This window comes from Equus caballus, chromosome 10 (genome assembly GCF_041296265.1).
Source record: "Equus caballus isolate H_3958 breed thoroughbred chromosome 10, TB-T2T, whole genome shotgun sequence".
Taxonomy (NCBI): domain Eukaryota; kingdom Metazoa; phylum Chordata; class Mammalia; order Perissodactyla; family Equidae; genus Equus; species Equus caballus.
The window spans coordinates 25712898-25733635 of NC_091693.1; the positions used below are offsets into that span (position 1 = coordinate 25712898).

The 20738-nt window shown below is 42.9% G+C and overlaps 1 protein-coding gene across 2 annotated transcripts; it reads left to right on the forward strand.

The window, feature by feature from the left end:
* Window positions 1-10286: 10286 nt before the first annotated feature.
* LOC100057519 (zinc finger and SCAN domain-containing protein 5B) lies at window positions 10287-20479 on the forward strand. 2 transcript variants are annotated; one of them, XM_005596773.4, is made up of 5 exons: window positions 10287-10618; window positions 16187-16701; window positions 18013-18219; window positions 19143-19344; window positions 19588-20479. In XM_005596773.4, exons 2-5 carry the CDS (start codon window positions 16315-16317, stop codon window positions 20334-20336), a joined length of 1545 nt encoding a protein of 514 aa, XP_005596830.1. In that variant the 5' UTR covers window positions 10287-10618; window positions 16187-16314; the 3' UTR covers window positions 20337-20479. The 2 variants fall into 2 exon arrangements, with proteins under 2 accessions (XP_005596830.1, XP_023507262.1); XM_023651494.2 differs by lacking the exon at window positions 10287-10618 and having other exon boundaries at window positions 19585-20479.
* Window positions 20480-20738: the final 259 nt, after the last annotated feature.

Consider the following 20738-nt stretch of genomic DNA (forward strand, 5'->3'; position numbering starts at 1 on the left):
GACACTCATTTTTGTCATGCAACCATCACCACTGTCCATCTCCAGAACTCTTTTCATCTTGCAAAACTGAGACTCCATCCCCATTAAACCCTCACTCTCCATCCCCCTCCCCCAGCCCCTGGCAGCCACCATTCTACCTTCCGTCTGGAATCACAGTATTTGTCCTTTTGTGTCTGGCTTATTTCATTCAGCATAACGTCCTCAAGGTTCATCTTGTGTTGTAGCCTCTGACAGGATTTCCTCTCTTTAAGCCTGGGTAATATTCCATCACCTGGGGACCTTTAAAAAAGTCCTTGTCTAAGCCCCACCCTAGACCAAATAAATCAGACTCTCCAGGGTGGGGTAAAGGCATGGGAGGTATTTTTGTTTGTTTGTTCCCTATGTTCCTGTGATTCTATTACAGTTGAGAATCTCAAGTTCAGGGAGTGTCTCCTTTCAATGTGGGCTCCATAGGGGGTTTGCATTTGAGGCCCTGGTCTGAGGTTCCACTTGGGAGGAACATACTAAAGGGAGTCTTAACCACAGGTTAATCTCCACTCTTCAAGGGCATTGGAAATAGAATAGTTGAGTTTCTGGCCGAATGCTCTTTGCCAGGCTTATCAGCTACAGATAATAGCCTATCCCAGGGTTTATCAACCTTGGGACTATTGACATTTCGGATGGGATCATTCTTTTTCTTTTTTTTTAAAGATTGGCGCCTGAGCTAACATCTGTTGCCAATCTTCTTTTTTTCCTTCTTTTTTTTCTTCTTCTCCCCAAAGCCCCCAGTATGTAGTTGTATATTCTGGTTGTAGGTCCTTCTGGTTGTGCTATGTGGGACGCCACCTCAGCATGGCTTGATGAACAGTACTGGGTCCGTGCCCAGGATCTGAACCAGTGAAGCCCTGGGCCACTGAAGCGGAGCATGTGAACTTAACCACTCAGCCAGGGGGCCGGCGGGTGGGATCACTCTTTGTCATGGTGGGCTGTCCTGTGCATTGTAGGATGTTGAGCAGCAACCCTGGTCTCTCCTTGCCAGGTGGCAAGAGCATCCTCTCCCCAGTTGTGACAACCAAAATTGTCTCTCGACATTGATGAATGTCCACTTGGGGCAAAATTACCCAGGACTGAGAATTCCTATCCTAAAGGTTGTTAATTCACAGGCCAAATAAGGAGACAACTAACTCAAAAAATCAACCAAGAATATAAAAACTGGATCACAGGTATTTTCAGAAACAAGGGCATTAAAACTGCCATCTAAGAAAACATAAATAAGCATAATAAACATAAGAAATTAGCAAGATGAAATAAGAGTTAAAAATTCAAAAGCGTGGGGGCTGGCCCGGTGGCTCAGCAGTTAAGTGCACCTGTTCTGCTTCAGTGGCCTGGGGTTCTCCAGTTCAGATCCTGGGTGCGGACACAGCACCGCTCGGAATGCCATGCTGTGGTAGGTGTCCCACATATAAAGTAGAGGAAGATGGGCATGGATGTTAGCTCAGGGCCGGTCTTCCTCAGGAAAAAGAGGAGGATTGGCAGCAGTTAGCTCAGGGCTAATCTTCCTCAAAAAAAAAATTCAAAACCATAAATGCAGTTGAATATTAATTAAGAAAAGATATAGGGCCAGCCCCAGTGGCCTAGTGGTTAAATTCGGCACACTCCACTTTGGCAGCCCTGGTTTGGTTCCCAGGCGGGGACCTACACCACTCATCAGTGACCATGCTGTGACGATGGCATATATATATGCATACATATATAATAGCTGAAATAAAGAACACACTACATGAGACATGGTAGAATGGACACAACAGAAAAATAAATTAGAGAAGTGGAAGAAAATATTGGGGAACGGGGCCGGCCGGTGGTGCAGTGATTAAGTGCACACGTTCTGCTTGGGTGGCCCGGGGTTCACCATTTGGGATCCCAGGTGGGGACATGGTACTGCTTGACAAGCCATGCTGTGGCAGGCGTCCCACATATAAAGTAGAGGAAGATGGGCACAGATGTTAGCTCAGGGTCAGTCTTGCTCAGCAAAAAGAGAGGAAGATTGGCAGCAGATGTCGGCTCAGGGCTAACCTTCCTCAAAAAAACAAATTAAATTAAATTAAAAAAAAACTGGGCAACTTTTCTAGAAGCGAGAAAGTAGGAAGAATCTAGAACCAACGTGAGATAATAGGTTCCCAAAAAGAGGAAAAAATAAAAAGGGAGAGGAGGAATATTCGAAGAAATAATAAAGGTAAATTTCAAAAGATTAAAGATGAAAAACCTCTCAGATTGGTAGGGTTTTTAAGGCCAAACAGGAAAAAAATCTATACCTAGTCACAAAACAATGAGTTTCAAAAATACCTAAAACAAAGAGAAAAGAAAAATTCAAAAACCTTCCAGACCCATCGTTTCCCCAGGAAGGCGATAAGGCTTTCCAGCGGTGACACTGGGTGTGGAAAGACAATGAAGCAACACTTTTGAAGTTGAAGGAAAGCAAAGTCAAACTATAATTTTCTGTGCAGCCAAATAGTCAGTCCAATGGAGATTGTGTGCGGAGCACATTCTCAATTAGACAAGGCCATTTATAGGCATGAAAAAAAATGATGGAAGATCTTAATAAATAGCATAGAACCTTGGATGTATCTATCTATTTATCTATCATCTATCATCTGTCTGTCTATTATCTGTATTATCTGTATTGAGCATCTACTGCGTAAACATTGTACTAGGTCTCAAGCATCAGCCTAAATGCTGACGTAGTAAATAAAACAAAGGAGCAGATGTTACAGAGCTTGCAGTGTATCGTAGTAAAGACCAACAATAAGGAAATAAGCAAATAAATGTATAATATGTGTGATGGTGGTAAATAATATGAATAAATATAAATCAGGCTCATAAAGGTTCTCAAGCAGGGCAAGTGTGCTTCCCAGAGGACACTGGCAATGTCTAGAGATGTGTTTGGTTGTCACACTAAGAGAACCTACTGGTATCCAGTAAGGGGAGGCCAGGGATGCTGCTCAGCGTCCTACAATGCACAGGGGATATGACAAAGAATGCTCTGGTCCAAAGCGCTGGAGCTGAGAGACTGCTGTTGACGAACTCTAGTGATGGGAGTGGGATTTTGACTGATACAGCACAGTTGGAGCAGCCTTCTCCGAAGCCTTGAGAATTGCATTGAAATTTAAACCAAGTGTGAGGGTCAGCCATGCCTGTATCGGGGGCAGAGCATTCCAGACAGTGGAGCAGAACCTCATGAACTAAATCTCAAAGCAGAAGTGCATTTGGCTTGCAAGGTCGCTGGGGAGTGGAATGAGACAGGGAGAGAATGTCTGGAGGTGAGATGGGGTGCAGAGGAACAGATCCTGAAGGGCCTTGAGGCCATGACAAAGGAGTTGAATTTTTATCCCAGTGTTCTGCAAAGCCAGTGGCAGATTTTTGAGCGGGGAAGCAAAATGTGTGGCTGATGTCTTAAAACAGCACAGTTCAGGGGCTGTGTGGAGGAGAGCCAGCAGAGGCCAGCAGAGGGACCATTTCTGAAGCTGTTGCAACGATCTGTGAGAGATTAGGAAGTGGCAAAATGGAGGGGGTGATGAGTGGTCAGATTCTGAATCTGCTTTGATGGTGGAGTCAACGGGATTTGTTGCTCCATTGGACTTTCAATGCAAAAGAAAGGTGAGTCAAGGATGACATCAAGTTTATGTGGCCAGAAAACCAATATTTTGAGTTGTTTATTGAGAGAGACAGGCTTGGGAAGACAAGTTTATCAGTGGAAGGTAAAGAGATTTTCATGGCTGCCCTAAGTCTACAAGGTCTGTTAGACACTCAAGTGGACCTTTGAAAAAGCACATGAATGTCTGAGCTTGGAGTTCAGGAGAGGTGTCAGGCTGGAGTGAGTGAGTGGCTGTCATTGGAGTATAGACGTCACAAAGCCATAGTAACAGAAATAAAAGATGACGAGTGTTGGCGAGGTTGTGGAACAATAGGAACCCTCGGACTCTGTTGATGGGAAGGAAAAACAGTGCAGACATTGTGGAAAACAGTACCGAGCTTCCTCAAAAAATGAAAAATAGAACTGTCATATGACCCAGAAATTCCACTTTTGAGTATATATCCAAGAGAGTTGAAATCTGGATCTCAAAGAGATATCTGCACTCCCGTGTTCATTGCAGCGTTACCCACAACAGCCAAGAAGTGGAAACAACTCAAATGCCCATTGATAGGTGAATGGACCCAAAAAAAGTGGTTTATACATACAAAGGATTATTATTCACTCTTAGAAAAGAAGAAAATTCTGCCTTCTGTGACTACATGGATGAACCTGGAGGGCACTATGCTAAGTGAAATAAGTCAGACAGAGGAAGACAAATATTGTATAGTATCACTTATATGTGGAATCTAAAAAAAAGTCAAACTCATAGAAACAGAGAGAAGAATGGTGGTTGCCAGGTGTGGGGGTGGGGGAAATGGGGAGATGTTGGTCAAAGTGCACAAGCTTCCAGGTATAAGATTAATAAGTTCTGGTGACAATAGTGATAATACTGTATTGTATACTTGAAATTTGCTAAGAAATTAGATCTTAAGCATTCTCATCAAAAAAAATAAATAAACAGGGGCGGGTACCATGGCCGAGTGGTTAGGTTTGCAGGCTTTGGCGGCCCATGGTTTCACCAGTCCGGATCCTGGGCACAGAAATGGCACTGCTCATCAGGCCATGCTGAGGCAGTGTCCCACATAAGCACAACCAGAAGGATCTACAACTAGAATATGCAACTATGTACTGGGGGGCTTTGGGGACAAGAAGAAGAAGAAAAGATTGGCAACAGATGTTAGCTCAGGGTCAATGTTAAATAAATAAATAAGGTAATGATGAGAGGTGATGGGTGTGTTAAATAATTTTTTTTGAGTTAATGATAGGTTACAATCTTGTGAAATTTCAGTTGTACATTAATGTTTGTCAGTCATGTTGTAGGTGCACCACTTCACCTTTTGTGCCCACCCCCCACCCCACCTTTCCCCTGGTAGCCACTAAACTGCTCTATTAGTGCACATTTTTAAATTCCTCATATGAGTGGAGTCATACAGAGATTATCCTTCTCCAGCTGGCTTATTTCACTTAACATAATTCCCTCAAGGTCCATCCATGTTATTGCAAATGGGATGATTTTGTTCTGTTTTGCAGCTGAGTAGTATTCCATTGTATATATGTACCACAACTTCTTTATCCATTCATCTGTTGATGGGCACTTAGGTTGCTTCCATGTCTTGGCTATTGTAAATAATGCTGCAATGAACATTGGGGTACATAGGACTTTTGGGATTGCTGACTTCAAGCTCTTTGGATAAATACCTAGTAGTGGGATGGCTGGATCATATGGTAGTTCTATTTTTAATTTTTTGAGGGATCTCCATACTGTTTTCCATAGTGGCTGCACCAGTTTGCATTCCCACCAGCAGTGTATGAGGGTTCCTTTTTCTCCACAACCTCTCCAACATTTGTTACTATTAATTTTAGATATTTTTGTCATTCTAATGGGTGTAAGGTGATATCTTAGTGTAGTTTTGATTTGCATTTCCCTGATGATCAGCGATGATGAGCATCTTTTCATGTGTCTATTGACCATCCGTATATCTTCTTTGGAGAAATGTCTGTTCATGTCTCCAGCCCATTTTTTGATTGGGTTGTTTGATTTTTTGTTGTTGAGTTGTGAGAGTTCTTTATATATTATGGATATTGAGCCTTTCTCAGATACATGACTTGCAAATATTTTTTCCCAGTTAGCGGTTTGTTTTTTTGTTTCAATCCTGTTTTCATTTGCCTTGAAGAAGCTCTTTAGTCTGATGAAGTCCCATTTGTTTATTCTTTCTATTGTTTCCCTTCTCTGAGAAGGCATGGAGTCCAAAAAGATCCTTTTAATACTGATGTCAAAGAGTGTACTGCCTACGTTTTCTTCTAGAAGCCTTATGGTTTCAGGTCTCACCTTTAGGTCTTTGATCCATTTTGAGTTTATTTTGGTGAATGGTGAAAAAGAATGGTCAATTTTCATCCTTTTACATGTGGCTTTCCAGTTTTCCCAGCACCATTTGTTGAAAAGACTTTCTTTTCTCCATTGTATGGCCTCAGCTCCTTTGTCGAAGATAAGCTGTCCATAGATGTGTGGTTTTATTTCTGGCCTTTCAATTCTGTTCCATTGATCTGTGCACCTGTTTTTGTACCACTACCATGCTGTTTTGGTTACTGTAGCTTTGTAGTCTGTTTTGAAGTCCGGGATTGTGATGCGTCCCATTTTGTTCTTTTTTCTCAGGATTGCTTTAGAAATTCGGGGTCTTTTGTTCCCCCATATGAATTTTAGGATTCTTTGTTCTAATTCTGTAAAGAATGTCATTGGGATTCTGATTGGGATGGCGTTGAATCTGTAGATTGCTTTAGGTAGAACGGACATTTTAAGTATGTTTATTCTTCCAATCCACGTACATGGAATGTCTTTCCATCTCCTGATGTTGTCATCCAATTCTCTCAGAAAGGCCTTGTAATTTGCATTATATAGGTCCTTCACTTCCTTAGTTAAATTTACCCCGAGGTATTTTATTCTTTTTGTTGTGATTGTGAATGGTATTGTGTTCTTGAGTTCTTTTTCTGTTAGTTTGTTATTAGAGTGTAGAAATGCTACCGATTTATGCAAATTGATTTTGTACCCTGCAACTTTGCTGTAGTTGTTGATTACTTCTAAGAGTTTTCCAATGGATTCTTTGGGGTTTTCTATGTATAAGATCATGTCGTCTGCAAACAGGGAGAGTTTCACTTCTTCCCTCCCTATTTGGATTCCTTTTATTCCTTTTTCTTGCCTGATTGCTCTGGCCAGCACCTCCAGTACTATGTTAAATAAGAGTGGTGATAGAGGGCATCCTTGTCTCGTTCCTGTTTTCAGGGGGATGGCGTTCAGTTTTTGCCCATTGAGTATGATGTTGGCTATGGGTTTGTCATATGTGGCCTTTATTATGTTGAGGTAGTTTCCCTCTATGCCCATTTTGTTCAGAGTTTTTATCATAAATGGCTGTTGGATCTTGTCAAATGCCTTCTCTGCATCTATTGAGATGATCATGTGGTTTTTATTCCTCAGTTTGTTGATGTGCTGTATCACGTTGATTGATTTGCGGATGTTGAACCATCCCTGTGTCCCTGGTATGAATCCCACCTGATCATGATGTATGATCCTTTTGATGAATTGCTGAATTCTGGTGGCCAAAATTTTGTTTAGAATTTTTGCATCTATGTTCATCAGTGATATTGGCCTGTAGTTCTCTTTTTTCGTGCTGTCCTTGTCAGGCTTTGGTATCAGCATGATGCTGGCCTCACAGAACGTGTTAGGAAGTGTTCCATCCTCCCTAACTTTTTTGGAATAGCTTGAAAAGGATAGGTATTAAATCCTCTCTGAAAGTTTGGTAGAATTCCCCAGGAAAGCCATCTGGTCCTGGGGTTTTATTCTTTGGGATGTTTTTGATTGCTGTTTCAATCTCTTTCCTTGTGATTGGTCTGTTCAAATTGTCTGCCTCTTCTTGAGTGAGCTTTGGGAGAGTGTAGGAGTCCAAGAATTTATCCATTTCCTCTAGGTTATCCATTCTGTTGGCATATAGTTTTTCATAGTATTCTCTTATAGTCCGTTGTATTTCTGCAGAGTCTGTTGTTATTTCTCCTCTTTCATTTCTGATTTTGTTTATTTGACCTTTCTCCCTTTTTTTCTTTCTAAGTCTGGCTAGGGGTTTGTCAATTTTATTTATCTTCTCAAAAAACCAGCTCTTTGTTTCATTGATCTTTTCTACTGCCTTTTTCATTTCAATAGTATTTATTTCTGCTCTGATTATTATTATTTCTCTCCTTCTGCTGACTTTGGGCTTTATTTGTTCTTTTTTCGCTAGTTCAGTTAGGTGTAGTTTAAGATTGCTTATTTGCAATTTTTCTTGTTTGTTAAGATGTGCCTGTATTGCAATGAATTTTCCTCTTAATACAGCTTTTGCTGTATCCCATATGAGTTGGTATGGCATGTTATCATTTTCATTTGTTTCCAGGTATTTTTTGATTTCTTCTTTAATTTCTTCAATGATCCATTGCTTGTTCAGTAGTGTGTTGTTTAGTCTTCACATCTTTGTGTCTTTCTCAGCTTTTTTCTTGTAATTAATTTCTAGCCTTATAGCATTATGATCAGAGAAGATACTTGTTATTATTTCAATTTTTTTAAATTTGTAGAGGCTTGCCTTGTTTCCCAACATATGGTCTATCCTTGAGAATGTTCCATGTGCACTTGAGAAGCGTGTGTATTCAGCTGTTTTAGGGTGAAGTGATCTATATATGTCTATTAAGTCCAATTGTTTTAGTTTTTCATTTAGCTCCACTATTTCCTTGTTGATTTTCTGTCTGGATGATCTGTCAATTGATGTGACTGGGGTGTTGAGGTCCCCTACTATTATTATGTTGTTTTTAACATCTTCCTTTAGGTCTATTAATAGTTGCTTTATGAATCTTGGTGCTCCTGTGTTGGGTGCATAGATATTTATAAGTGTTATTTCTTCTTGATGAAGTGTCCCTTTGATCATTATATAGTGTCCCACTGTGTCTCTCTTTACCTGACTTATTTTGAAATCCACTTTGTCTGATATAAGAATTGCAACACCTGCCTTATTTTGCTTGCTATTAGCTTGATGTTTTGTCCTCCACTCCTTCACTCTGAGCCTGTGTTTGGGCTGAGACGTGTTTCCTGGAGGCAACAAATTGTTGGATCTTGTTCTTTAATCCATTTTGCTATTCTGTGTCTTTTTATTGGAGAGTTCAATCCATTTACATTGAGCGTGATTATTGATGCATGTGGACTTAATGCTGTCCATCTGTCGCTCATTATCTTGTTTTCCTGCATTTCTTTTCCTGTGTGCTTTAGCCTACCCATTTAATACTGCAATTTCTTATGCTGGGTTTCTTAGATTTTTCCTTATTTATGTTTTTTGACTCTGTTCTGTTTTTTAGTTTAGTGTCTACCCTGAAGTTTGTATTTAGAATCTCGTGTATAATATAATCTATTCTCTGGTGGTCTCTTACTTACTTGGCCTAGACTGATTTAGACCCTTTGCTCTTCCCCTCCTAAATAATTATTTTCATTTCTTACTCCAACTCGTGTTATGAATTTGTAGTTAGAGTGATAAGATCGTCCTTGCTTTGGTAGTTTCCTTACCTTTACCCTAATGCTATAATTGAATATTTGCTATCCTGTTCTGGATCTATCCATCGGTCTCCCTAGTCTGTGGATTGTGACCCCTGTCTCCCTTTTTTCTTTTTTCAGGTATGAGAGCCTTCTTGAGGATTTCTTGTAATGGAGGGCTTTTAGTTACAAATTCCCTTAACCTTTGTTTGTCTGGAAAAGATTTAATTTATCCCTCATATCTGAAGGAAATTCTTGCTGGATAGAGTATTCTTGGCTGAAGATTTTTATCTTTTAAAGCTTTGACTATGTCACGCCATTATCTCCTAGCTTGTAAGGTTTCTGTAGAGAAATCTGCTGAAAGTCTGATAGGAGTTTTTTTGTAGGTTATTCTCTTCTTTTTTCTTGCTTCCCTGAGTATTCTTTCTTTACCTTCCCTTCTTGCCAATTGTACTACTATGTGCCTTGCAGTAGGTCTTTTTACATTGACAAATCTAGGAGATCTGAAAGCTTCCTCTACACGCATTTCTCCGTCAATCCCTAGATTTGGGAAGTTCTCTTCAACAATTTCGTTAAGCACACTTTCTGCCCCATTTTCCTTTTCCACGTTCTCGGGAATTCCTATGATCCTTATGTTCTTACTCTTCATTGAATCCACTATCTCTTGGAGATTTGCCTCGTTTTTTAAAATTCTTAGTTCTCTTTCTTCCTCTGTCTGGAGCCATTCAGCCTGTCTATCTTCAGTTATGTTAATTTGCTCTTCTATGGTGTCTACACGGGCATTCAGGGAATCCATATTCTGTTTTATCTGGTCCATTGTGTTTTTCATCTCTAGTAATTCTGTTTGATTCTTCTTTATAATTTCAATCTCTTTTGTGAAGTAACTCCAGAACTCATTGGCTTGTTTCTCTATCTTTCTCTCTACCTCATTGAGTTTTTTGATTATAGCTGCTCTGAACTCATTATCACTTAGTTTACCTAATTCCAAGTCCTCAGGACTTAATTCTCTGTTTTTATTGTTTTCCTTCTGGTCTGGGGCTTTTATAAATTGCTGGATGGTAGAGGAGCGTTTTTTTCGCATGGTGGTAGAATTCGGTTGCAGTTACAGCCTGTCGCCACTAGATGGGGGTCGAGAGCCACGTGTTCTGAGCTCTCCGCCTTCGGCAAGATGGCAGCGCCCAGTGCGCTTTTCTGTGAGGGAGGGGCTGCTCTTCTCACACGCAGAGCTGGATTCGGATCAGTTCTGTTCTCTGGTCTCCCAAGGCCCTGGGTTTATGGGGTCCCCGCGGACAGAAGCTTTCCCCCCGTCAGCGGGTCTCCACTGAATCAGCGGCTGGAGTCCTGGATGATCCCCCCGGTCGCGCGGCCCCTCTCCCGCTCCTTCCTGGACCCGCGCAGCAGCGATCGCAGACTCTAGGGGAGGGAGCGACGTTCTCTCCTACCGTTCCAGCGCCTCCGAGGGTGTAAGCAAGGTTATGATCTCCGCCTTCTTGGTATTGTAGGTCTCTAACGTGTTGGCATTAGATTTATTCTCTGAAATTCAGTTTTTCCAATCCTTTGTTGTATTTTGGAGGGGAGAGAATCCCGGGTCAGCTTACCCCGCCATTTTGCTCCGCCCCTTCTGTCTGTGTTAATTAATTTGACTGTAGTAATCCTTTCACGTGTATCAAACCATCACATTGTATACTTTAAATATACACAATCTTATTTTTCTTTTCTTTGCTTTTTTTTTTTTGTGGAAGATTAGTCCTGAGCGAACTACTACCAATCCTTCTCTTTTTGCTGAGGAAGGCTGGCCCTGAGCTAACATCCATGCCCATCTTCCTCTGCTTTATAGTGGGACGCCTGTCACAGCATGGCTTTTGCCAAGCGGTGCCATATCAGCACCCAGGATCCGAACCGGCAAATCCCGGGCCACCAAGAAGTGGAACCTGTGAACTTAACTGCTGTACCGCCGGGACAGCCCAATCTTATTTTTCAATTGTACCTCAATAAAAATAAAATATTAAAAAAGGACCATTTTTAGGAAAAGCAATGATGTGCATTGATTGCTTTTGTTTTGGTCATTCTCCTGAAACCCACTTCTCAGGAGAAATCAGATGCCCTACTGTTTCTTTGTAAACTTTTTGTTTTGAAATAATTCTAGACACTCATAGAAGTGTCAAAGTTAGTGCAGAGAGCTCCTGTGTACCCTTCACTCAGCTTCTCCTAATGATTACATCTTACACAATCCTAGTGACATGATGGAAACCAAGAAGGTGTAATGGGACAGATCAGTGTTTCCAGGGATAGATTTGCTTTCGAGGCATTTCATGAGGGTGTTCTGGCTGGGGATCTAGTCATATAGTTAAAATAATGCAGAGGGGTCAGCCCAGTGGTGCAGTGGTTAAGTTCACGCGCTCCACTTTGGCAGCCAGTGTTCACCCGTTCGAATCCCAGGTGCGGACCTACGCACCACTTGTCAAGCCATGCTGTGGCAGGCGTCCCACATACAAAGTAGAGGACGATGGGCACAGATGTTAGCTCAGGGCCAGTCTTCCTCAGCAAAAAGAGAAGGATTGGAAGCGAATGTTAGCTCAGGGCTAATCTCCCCCCTTACCCCCAAAAAAGTAAAGTAATGCTCAAACAATTGATGTCTTCCAAATTTAATCATTAAGCCGAGAGCATGTGAATAGTTTAAGTTGAAACAAAATGGGGGCCCAGAGTTCCTCAGGCCTATCTAAATCAGACATTTTTAGCTCCATTGAGGATTTATAGCAGATCTAAGATCAAAATAATAAAGGTGATTGTGCCATGAACATAAAACTGCTCTAAAAAAAATAAAGCCTAAAAGAAAATTTGAAGGCTAAAACTAGAATGAGATGAATTTCCAAAGTGGAAGAGTTGGACAACTTGGGGAGGTCGATGGCAGTTCCAGGCAGGTTCCAGTTAATTCTTGGCTTCACCATTATTCACTCTAACGCATTGTCACAATCTCAACTGTTAAGAGGGAAAAATGTCAGAAAATAATCATCACAGTTTCCGCTAAAACAACGATGTATCAGGTACTTTCCTACCATAGTCTTCCTTGACTTTTCAAAACCACACAGGAGGCATCGAATAACCCCCCATTCTACCTACGAGAAATTTGAGGTTCATAGCGTTAAGAGGCTCGCTTAAGATTCCCCACAGATCCAAACCAGAATCAGTCTGAGGCCAGCAGCCCTCCAGTTCATCTGAAATGTTAAACAAAAAAATTTACTCTGAACCTGAAACAAAGAGACCACCTCTGGAATGGATTTGTCATGATTTGATTGACACATGGATTTGTCATGATTTGATTGACACCGGGAACTTCCAAAATGGTAATCTCATCACGCCCAGCCCTTGATTAAAATTCAACATAAACACAATGATTCACGCAATAACCTGCAGACCCACCGTTTTAGCCTTTCAGAATTTGTAAGATCTGATTCAGGGCGTCAAGAATTAAGGTCCGTGTAGGAGCCTGAGTCTGTCTACAAACCATCTTCCCCACCCCGGGGAGGAATGGAACACAGAGTGGTGTCCAGTCTTTTTCTCTGGTTTCCATTGTTTTTGTAAAGGGGTAAGTTAATTAACATCAAGTCCCTGATTTAACCTAGTTCGAGCAAAGCTTTAACATATTAATCCCAAGATATTGAAAAATAGTAAAAAAAAAAATTTAAAAAATCACTAATATTCTTTATGTATCAATAATTACTTTTCCTTTTTCAATATCTTGGAATTAAATCAAAACTGTGCTGGAGCTAGATTAAATCATGGACTTGATATCAGTTCGTGTTCCTTCCTTAAGATATTGCTTCTCTTTGGCATTTAGGAGAAATATGGCTTGCAAAACTGATATGATGTCATCCTTTTTCTCTACTTGTATACACCTCTAGTTTTCTAAATGCCTACTCAGAAGTATATTCTTCTCATACTTGGCCTTGTCAGCTTATTTTATTTTATTTCTTTTGCGTGTGAGGAAGATTGACCCTGAGCTGTTAGCCACAGCGTGGCTTGACAAGCAGTGTTTGGTCCGCACTTGGGATCCGAACCTGGGAAACCCTGGCCGCTGTGGCGGAGTGCACAAACCTAACCAACACGCCACGGGCCAGCCCCTTAGCTTATTTTAAATAAAATCTTTTCAGACTCATTTACGTTAAAAAAAAAAAAAAGATATGGCCCAAACTGGGTAAAACTTGGCGGATCTACATTCCTTGACTCCTCCGCACATTTCAGGCATAGGATGAATAATTCACTAGACCAGGAAAATCAATATTGTTTCCAGTGTGGACCTATTTCTAAATTATTTTTTCTCTTGGTGGAGTTTCCGAGGGAAACGTAATCCTCGCGGATTGTCTAAAATGGTTGGTTCCGGGGCCTTAAACCAATCAGTGGGCTGATGAGGTAGCAGGAGGCGCGTCCCGGAGTTTCTCGGGTCCTATATAAGCAGAGACGTCTGGGCTCAGGGCACAGTCGGACGGCCGGCCCGGAGCGCGGGAGGCTGAGGGCGGGGAGACGCCGAGGCGGTAAGTTAGCTGGGCCTGTCCACGCGGGGCGGCCTCAGAAACTCGGGGGCGCGGGTCTGGTGTCAGAGGGGTGTGGGTTTATACTCGCCATGCAGCAGCTCTGAGATCTCGTGGAAGCCACGGGTCTCCCTCGCACCCCGTTATTAACACTGATTTCTTGTTTAGCTCATTTGTGAAATGGGAATCATGTCAGCACACCCATGGTGTGGTGTGGTTTATAGTGTAAACCAGGGGTTCTCAGCCGCGGCACGATTGACATTTTTGGCCAGATAAATTTTGTTGCTGTTGTCCTGTGTGTTGTAGGATGTTTGGCCGCATCTCTCTCTCCAGCCCCTTCCCTCCCCTATGCCCTGAATGTGACAACCGAGGATGTCTCTAGCCATCACCAGATGTCCCCAGGGTGGGGGTGGGGGGCAGTGGGGGCACAAGTCACCTGTGGCTCAGAACCATTGCTTTAAGTATTAATCACTACGACCAACAACAATGTGCCGGGCGTATTATCAGCACCATCTTATCTTGCCTTCAATCTAAGAGTGAAGTTTTAAGGTGTCTGAATTGCTAAATGATTTGCTCAAGACACCACAGCTAATCAAAGACAGAGCCTGGAATTAAAACAACACGGAGGGGCCAGCCGGTGGCCGAGTGGTGGAGTCCCTGCTCTGCTTTGGTTGCTGCGGGTTTGCAGGTTGGGATCCTGGGCCCGCGTGCTGTGGTGGCGTCCCTTGTAGAGGAGCTAGAATGACCCACAACTAGCATATACAACTGTGCACTGGGGTTTTGGGGAGAAAACAAAAGAGGTAGATTGGCAAGAGATGTTAGCTCAGGGCTAATCTCCTCAAAAAACAAACAAACAAAAGTAAAAAAACCCCACAGAACTGAGCAAGCTTCCCCAAATGATCTGACATAGGAAAACTTCAACTACTGTGGATTTTAGGCAAGTGGGTTACCTCTGAATTCTTCTGCATGGGATGTGGTTTTCCCCAGGAGATTTCTTCTCAGGTCCTGCTATTACTTTAAAAATATTATGGTATTTTTACTATCCACAGGGTCAATCAAACCTTTAATTAAGGACCTGCTCTCAACCTCCTAATCCAGTCAGGATCAGAGCCCGTTTGTCTGTCTTGGTGCCCCGTGGCGCTCACTGGCGTGCTAAGTCCCCCAGAATTGAATCCTAAAATGTGTCCTGCTTTAATTTTTCTTCTGAGGTTCCGTGGCTTGCACTAATGTGAAAGGAACCCAAAGTGATTAAAAATTCCCAGCTGAATCCCTGCCTCCTCCCAGACGTCTAGTAACATGAAACCACTTTTCATTCCTAGATTTCCAGCTCTCTTTTCTCATATCTGCATGCTTTCCCGCCTTCCTGACACAGGAAGCTCTGGGAACCCCCACCTCTCCTAGGGTCTCCGTCCTGGCTCTCCAGCAACCTTGCCCAAGACCCTCCCTCCTGGGTCTTTCTCCTCTCCCCAGACCTTCAGGTTGATCTCCAACCTGTGGCTAGAAGGAAAGCTGGGGTGTATTCTTTTCAAAGCTGTTGAACTTGGGACAAAATTGATGTCTGGAGAATATCACAAAGTGGTGCTTGCCTTTGGAAGCTAGATATAGGACCTCCTAAAAACTTTTCTCTTAAAACTTTCCTGAAAATTTCAAAGAGCACTGGATTTTAAATCCATTTTCTGGGATGAGATTAAGAATATGTAACCCATAGCAACTGATAGCAGGTTAACGGATTGCCCAGGGCTGGGGGGTGGAGGTGGGTGGAGAATGGGGAGTGACCACTTAATGGGTATGGGGTTTCCTTTTGAGGTGATGAAAAAGTTCTGGACCTGAACAGTGGGACGCTTGTACAACATTGCGAATGTACTTAGTGCCACGAAATCACACACTTTAACAGAGTTAAGATGGTGAACTTTATGTTATGTGTATTTTACCATAGTAACAAACGATCTGTTCAGGAGCTGAATTCTCTTAGGATTCCTTTGTTCCCTCCCTTCCCTGGACAGATCGATATCCTGGGATCAAGGAGGAACTGTGTCGGGGATGATCTTAGGTTAATATTTCCAGTGTTACTAACCATTCTAATTCTATGGAATTCTCAGGCTGTAAATATTTTTTTCTGCAGAATCATGACTAACACAGCTTTGCCTTGTATCTTGTCCTGATGGGAGGCTAGAAAAACTTGACATTATCGTTACAATTTTTTAGGGGCTTTACACATAGTAATCATATTTAATACAGTAAAGAACAACATTGTCCCAATTTACAGATGAGAAAACGACCCCACCTCTATACTTTTAGAGCTCAGAATCTAGGGGGATTCAGTCATTTCAGCCACCTTTTACTATAAAGGTGGATATTGGAAGAACACTAGTATGGATTAATTTCCATAATATTAAACATAGAACCAGTGGAGGATGGGGTCCAAAATTGGGATGAGGAATTTAAAGGGGAGGGAAGGGTGGAGAAAGAAATTAAACTGATCTGGTTCATTCTTTTTTTTTCCCCCTCCAGAGTTCTGAAGAAACAGTCAATCTGTTACTGAGGAAACCCGGAGATAAATCTCTTTAGATAGGTCTCAATTAGGCACTGGCTTCTTGAAGAGTTTGCTCAGAGTCAAACTGGAGAATTCTCCAGTAGGTATGGCTATGGACCAGACATTTTCCTGGGGTCATGGAAAACCCCAAGATAGCCCTTGGGGATCGGGGCTGCCACCGTCTGTACACTCCCAAAGAGCCCTGATTGAAAAGCAGGACTGTGACTCTGAGGCTTGGCACATTAGCTTTAGAGCGTTTACCAGCTCGGAGGAATCAGACCCCATCCAGGATCTGAGGAGACTCTATGAACTCTGCCATCTGTGGCTGAGGCCAGATCTTCACACCAAGGAGCAGATTCTGGATAAGCTGGTGATGGAGCAGTTTATGATCTCAATGCCGCAGGAGCTCCAGGTCTTAGTCAAGGAGAGTGGTGTGGAGAGTTGCAGAGACCTGGAGGACATGCTAAGAAATAACATGAAACCCAAGAAATGGGTGAGTAGGACCCTCATGAGTGGAGTGGGAAAGGCAGAGCTGGTATGGGGGCTGCAAGATGGAGTTGGACTAGAAAGTCGTTCTCAAATGGGAGAGAGTTTGCCCCTCAGGGGACACTTGGCAATGTCTAGGGACATTTTTGACTGTCACAATGGGGGGTGGGGAGCAGGAGAGGGGATGCCACTGGCTTCTGGAGGGTAGAGGCTAGAGATGCTGCTCAATGTCAGACTTTCTCAAATCAACAGTGGTGATATTTGGGCATAGATCATTTTTTGCTGGGTGGGCTGTCTTGAGCATCATAGGATGTTTAGAAGCATCTCTGGTCTCTACCCATTAGATGCCAATGGCAACCTCCCTCAGTTGTGAAAATCAAAACCCAAAAATCTCCAGTCGTTGCCACATGTCTCATAGGGTCAAAATGGCTCCCAGGTAAGAACCACTGGATTAGGTGATACTTAAATGAGAACAGTTTTCATCATGGAGGTTTGAGTGTGCCCACATGCTTTGGAGAAAGAATTAAGGAAGGGGAGGGGGAAAAAAGCCTCAAAAAGATCTAGGAGGGGATGGGACCTGGTGTACACATGGTGCACAGTTTGCTCCAGTCATGGGGAAATAGGTTCATTTATAGGTGATTTTGTGAGTGGACAGGATGGAAATGAGATAGTCCAACATGGCACTCCTCCTTTCCCCATGTGTTCTGTGGTAGATGATGAAATCCGCTAGGGGCGAAGAGTGGGAATTATAAGCTTTGACAACACTGGAAAAAATGCTATGAGGAATTGTAGAATGTTAACCTGGTTTAATAAAGAAATTCTTAAGACCCAGCTGCGTGAGATGCAAAAGCCAAACATTTGAAGCATCCCTTTGGCAAGGTGTTGGATTTCATTGCACCATGTCGCACGTTCCTAGATTGGGAAATGGACAAAGCATGCATTATGATGGCATAGTTTGAGGGATGATTACTAACTGAGGAGGCAGGAGAAAATGGGGAGGTATTCAGGTACATTAGATATTGTGGCCAGACTCAAATCAGAGATGTGATTATGACGGTTCAGAGGTGATACAACCTAATCTTGATCGAGGCCAGTAGTTGTCCATGCAAGGGGGTGGGCTGAGTCCACCTTCACCTCCCACGGTGCAAGTTGGCAATGTTGGGAGACATTTTTTGGTTGTTAGAACTTGGGAGGTTACTATTTTAAGGAGGTAATCCCAGCCAAGTGTGAGTGCATAGTGGGATGCATGCAGGGAGCATGAGAGCTACATTCTGGTTCTTTGATCGAGCCCGATCTTATTTTATTTTTTTCCCCACAGACCATAGTGAGCTTAGGAGGACAGAAATTTCTTATACGAAATTCAGATGTTCAGATGGCCGAAGCTGAGGTCAGTGGCATGGACGATGTGATAGACTTGTCCAGGAAGCATCAATCCTCTGTGAGTGAGATACATCCAGAGAAGAATCAGCAGGTCAGCCGAGAGCTGGGGAACCAGCCAGGAATCTGTGAAATGTCAACGGCGCAGGTGAGTGTGTGATGCCCTCCCTCGTCTCCAGGGAGAGGTGGTAGGAGGTACAAGAGGAAGCAGAAGGTGTAGCTGCTAGAATAACTGGATATTTGGCACAGAACAGAACTGGTCCCATTTACCCTAGGAATGCCACGGACGCATTAAGTCCCTAGACATTGCCGAGCCAGTGTGAAGAATGAAGACTTAACCTCTGTCCCTCCATCATTACAGCTTTTAGTGTTAAGGTTGGAGAGAAAGAAATAGTCTCAATGAAATGGTGCTAGGTCAATTTGCCAGAGGTTAATGAACTGAAAGCTCATTTCCCCATAGTCAGTTTCCTCAAAGGCATTCCCTAAAATGATAATTGGCCAAGGACCCAGTTTTTGGAATATTGTCAATTCCTTAAAGGAGTGGTTCTCAGTTGGAGTCATTTTGCCTCCCAGAAGACATTTGCCAATGTCTGGAGACATTTTTGGTTGTCAAAATGGGGTGGGGGTGGGGGATGCTGTTGACATCTGGTGAGTAGAGACCAGGGATGCTGCTGGTCATCCTGCGATGCACTGGACAGCCCCCACAGTAAAGAATCATCCAACCAAAATATCAGTAGTGCTGAGTTCAGAGACCTGGACCTACAGTCATTCTACCTCCAGAATCGGGGGCAGGGAGAAGTTGGGATGACTTAGAGAGTAGGCTTAGAGAATTAAGAGTAAAAACTCATGTATGGACTTGACTTAAAGGTGTGCCAATTAACGACAGACTTGGGAATCAGGTGATGATTATCAGGGGTGATGGGGTGGCCCAAAAGTCTAGGCATATCCATAAAAGTATGTTATTAGGAAAGTTGGTGTCTCAGACCAGGGAGATGAGTAGGATGGGGAAAGAAGGGACAAGCTTTCCCAAATTTAGACCTGTTAGTAACTACACTTGGTTGCCATTATCAGGGACGGAAAGTTCTCCTGCCAGAGACCATTCCTAAGGTAGATGACCGGGAGGGTCTGAGACGCAAGCAGAACTTGAAGGAGGACCTGATGGAAGACAGGGAAGAGACAACAACACGTGAATCTCAAGAGCCTCAGCTTCCGAAGTGTCCTGGAGAGTATGGAAACTGGGAATTCAGAGGAGTTAGTGACTCTTCCTATGCTGGTACAGGGCTGGGTATTCAGCATTACTATCTCTTGGTGGGGGGCGGGGGGTGCTGGTAGGTGGCTCTCAAAATGCCAAGCTTTCTCCATCACTGACTTTCCAGAGTGTCCTACAATCCAGTCTCTTAGGTGTGTTGATGGATAGGACGTTCTCAGCCAACATCAGTGTTTGGTTCAAATGAGTTTGGCATCGTTGAAAATGCTCTTTATTAAATGTTGTACGTTGAACCCCTTCTTTCAGCAGATTCTGTAAGGGCCAAGGACGGGAAGAATCCCCAAGAAGAAACTTCTATTAAAAATGTGGATGCCGACATACCTTCCACCCTCATTTCAGAGAGAGAAGTTTTGACTCAGACTGGGAATAGAGTAGATTCCCAGAAGAGTGTGAGAAACTCCAAAAGAAGAGAACAGGACAACACTCCCATTTCCCAAGACATGCCTCAAGAAAGAGCCACATATTTGGACAAAGGAGAATTCTCAGGACAGCTTGGGTCAAATTCAGTTCATTCGCCAAGCGCCGTGGAATCATCCGATCTTCCTGTTGGCAAAGAAGCCACAGGATGGATGAAAGAATGTAGGGTATGCAATAAGAGATTTCATTATAAATCTCAGTTCGACCTTCACCAGAGGACACACACAGGCGAGAGACCCTTTAAATGTAATATCTGTCCCAAGGGTTTCATGCAGGCTTCAGACCTCCGAGTTCACCAGCGAATCCACACAGGCGAGAAGCCGTACTGCTGTAGACTCTGTCTCAAGAAGTTCACTCACGACTCCACCCTGCGCAGCCATGAGAAGATCCACACCAAGGAAAAGCCGTACCGATGTGAAGACTGCGAGAAAGCTTTCACCCACAAGGGGAACCTCAACGTCCACCGACGCACCCACTCTGGAATCAAACCCTATGTGTGTCACGAGTGCCAAGGTGCCTTCCGTCAGCTGGGAACTTTTAAACGCCACCAAAAAACACATTCAAAAATGATTTCCCAGTGATTCCCTTCTGCCCCAAGAAGGAAATTGACCGTGACCTGTCACCTGTGTTATAAAAATGATGTATGACGTGTTAAGCACTTAGAAGGTTTCTGGCACACAATGGGGGCTCTATAAATCTTAATTAAAGGATCTTTGAGTAATTATTTGGCTTCCCTATTGGTTTTTGTTTTCTGTTGTATTATCCCCTATTGTTTTCTTTCCTGTATGTTTTTTGGTTTATGTTGCTTTTCTTCAGTGCCTGCAAGTCTCGTTAGTTCTTAATAGTATTTCGTGGTTAAACTGAGGCTGCTGATTGTGCACCTCTTGCCCATTCTTTCTTTGTAAAATAGGCTGATCCAAGCAGGGTGGCCAGATTAAATACAGAATACACAGTGAAATTTGAATTTCAGATAAACAAAGTTT

Excerpts from the sequence above, each read along its gene's own strand:
- LOC100057519 (XM_023651494.2), top strand. The coding sequence starts at position 16,315 with ATGGCTATGGACCAGACATTTTCCTGGGGTCATGGAAAACCCCAAGAT. Across the intron at positions 16,702-18,012 it reads ACATGAAACCCAAGAAATGG|ACCATAGTGAGCTTAGGAGG; the intron begins GTGAGTAGGACC and ends TTTTCCCCACAG. Across the intron at positions 19,345-19,584 it reads TAGTGACTCTTCCTATGCTG|CAGATTCTGTAAGGGCCAAG; the intron begins GTACAGGGCTGG and ends CCCTTCTTTCAG.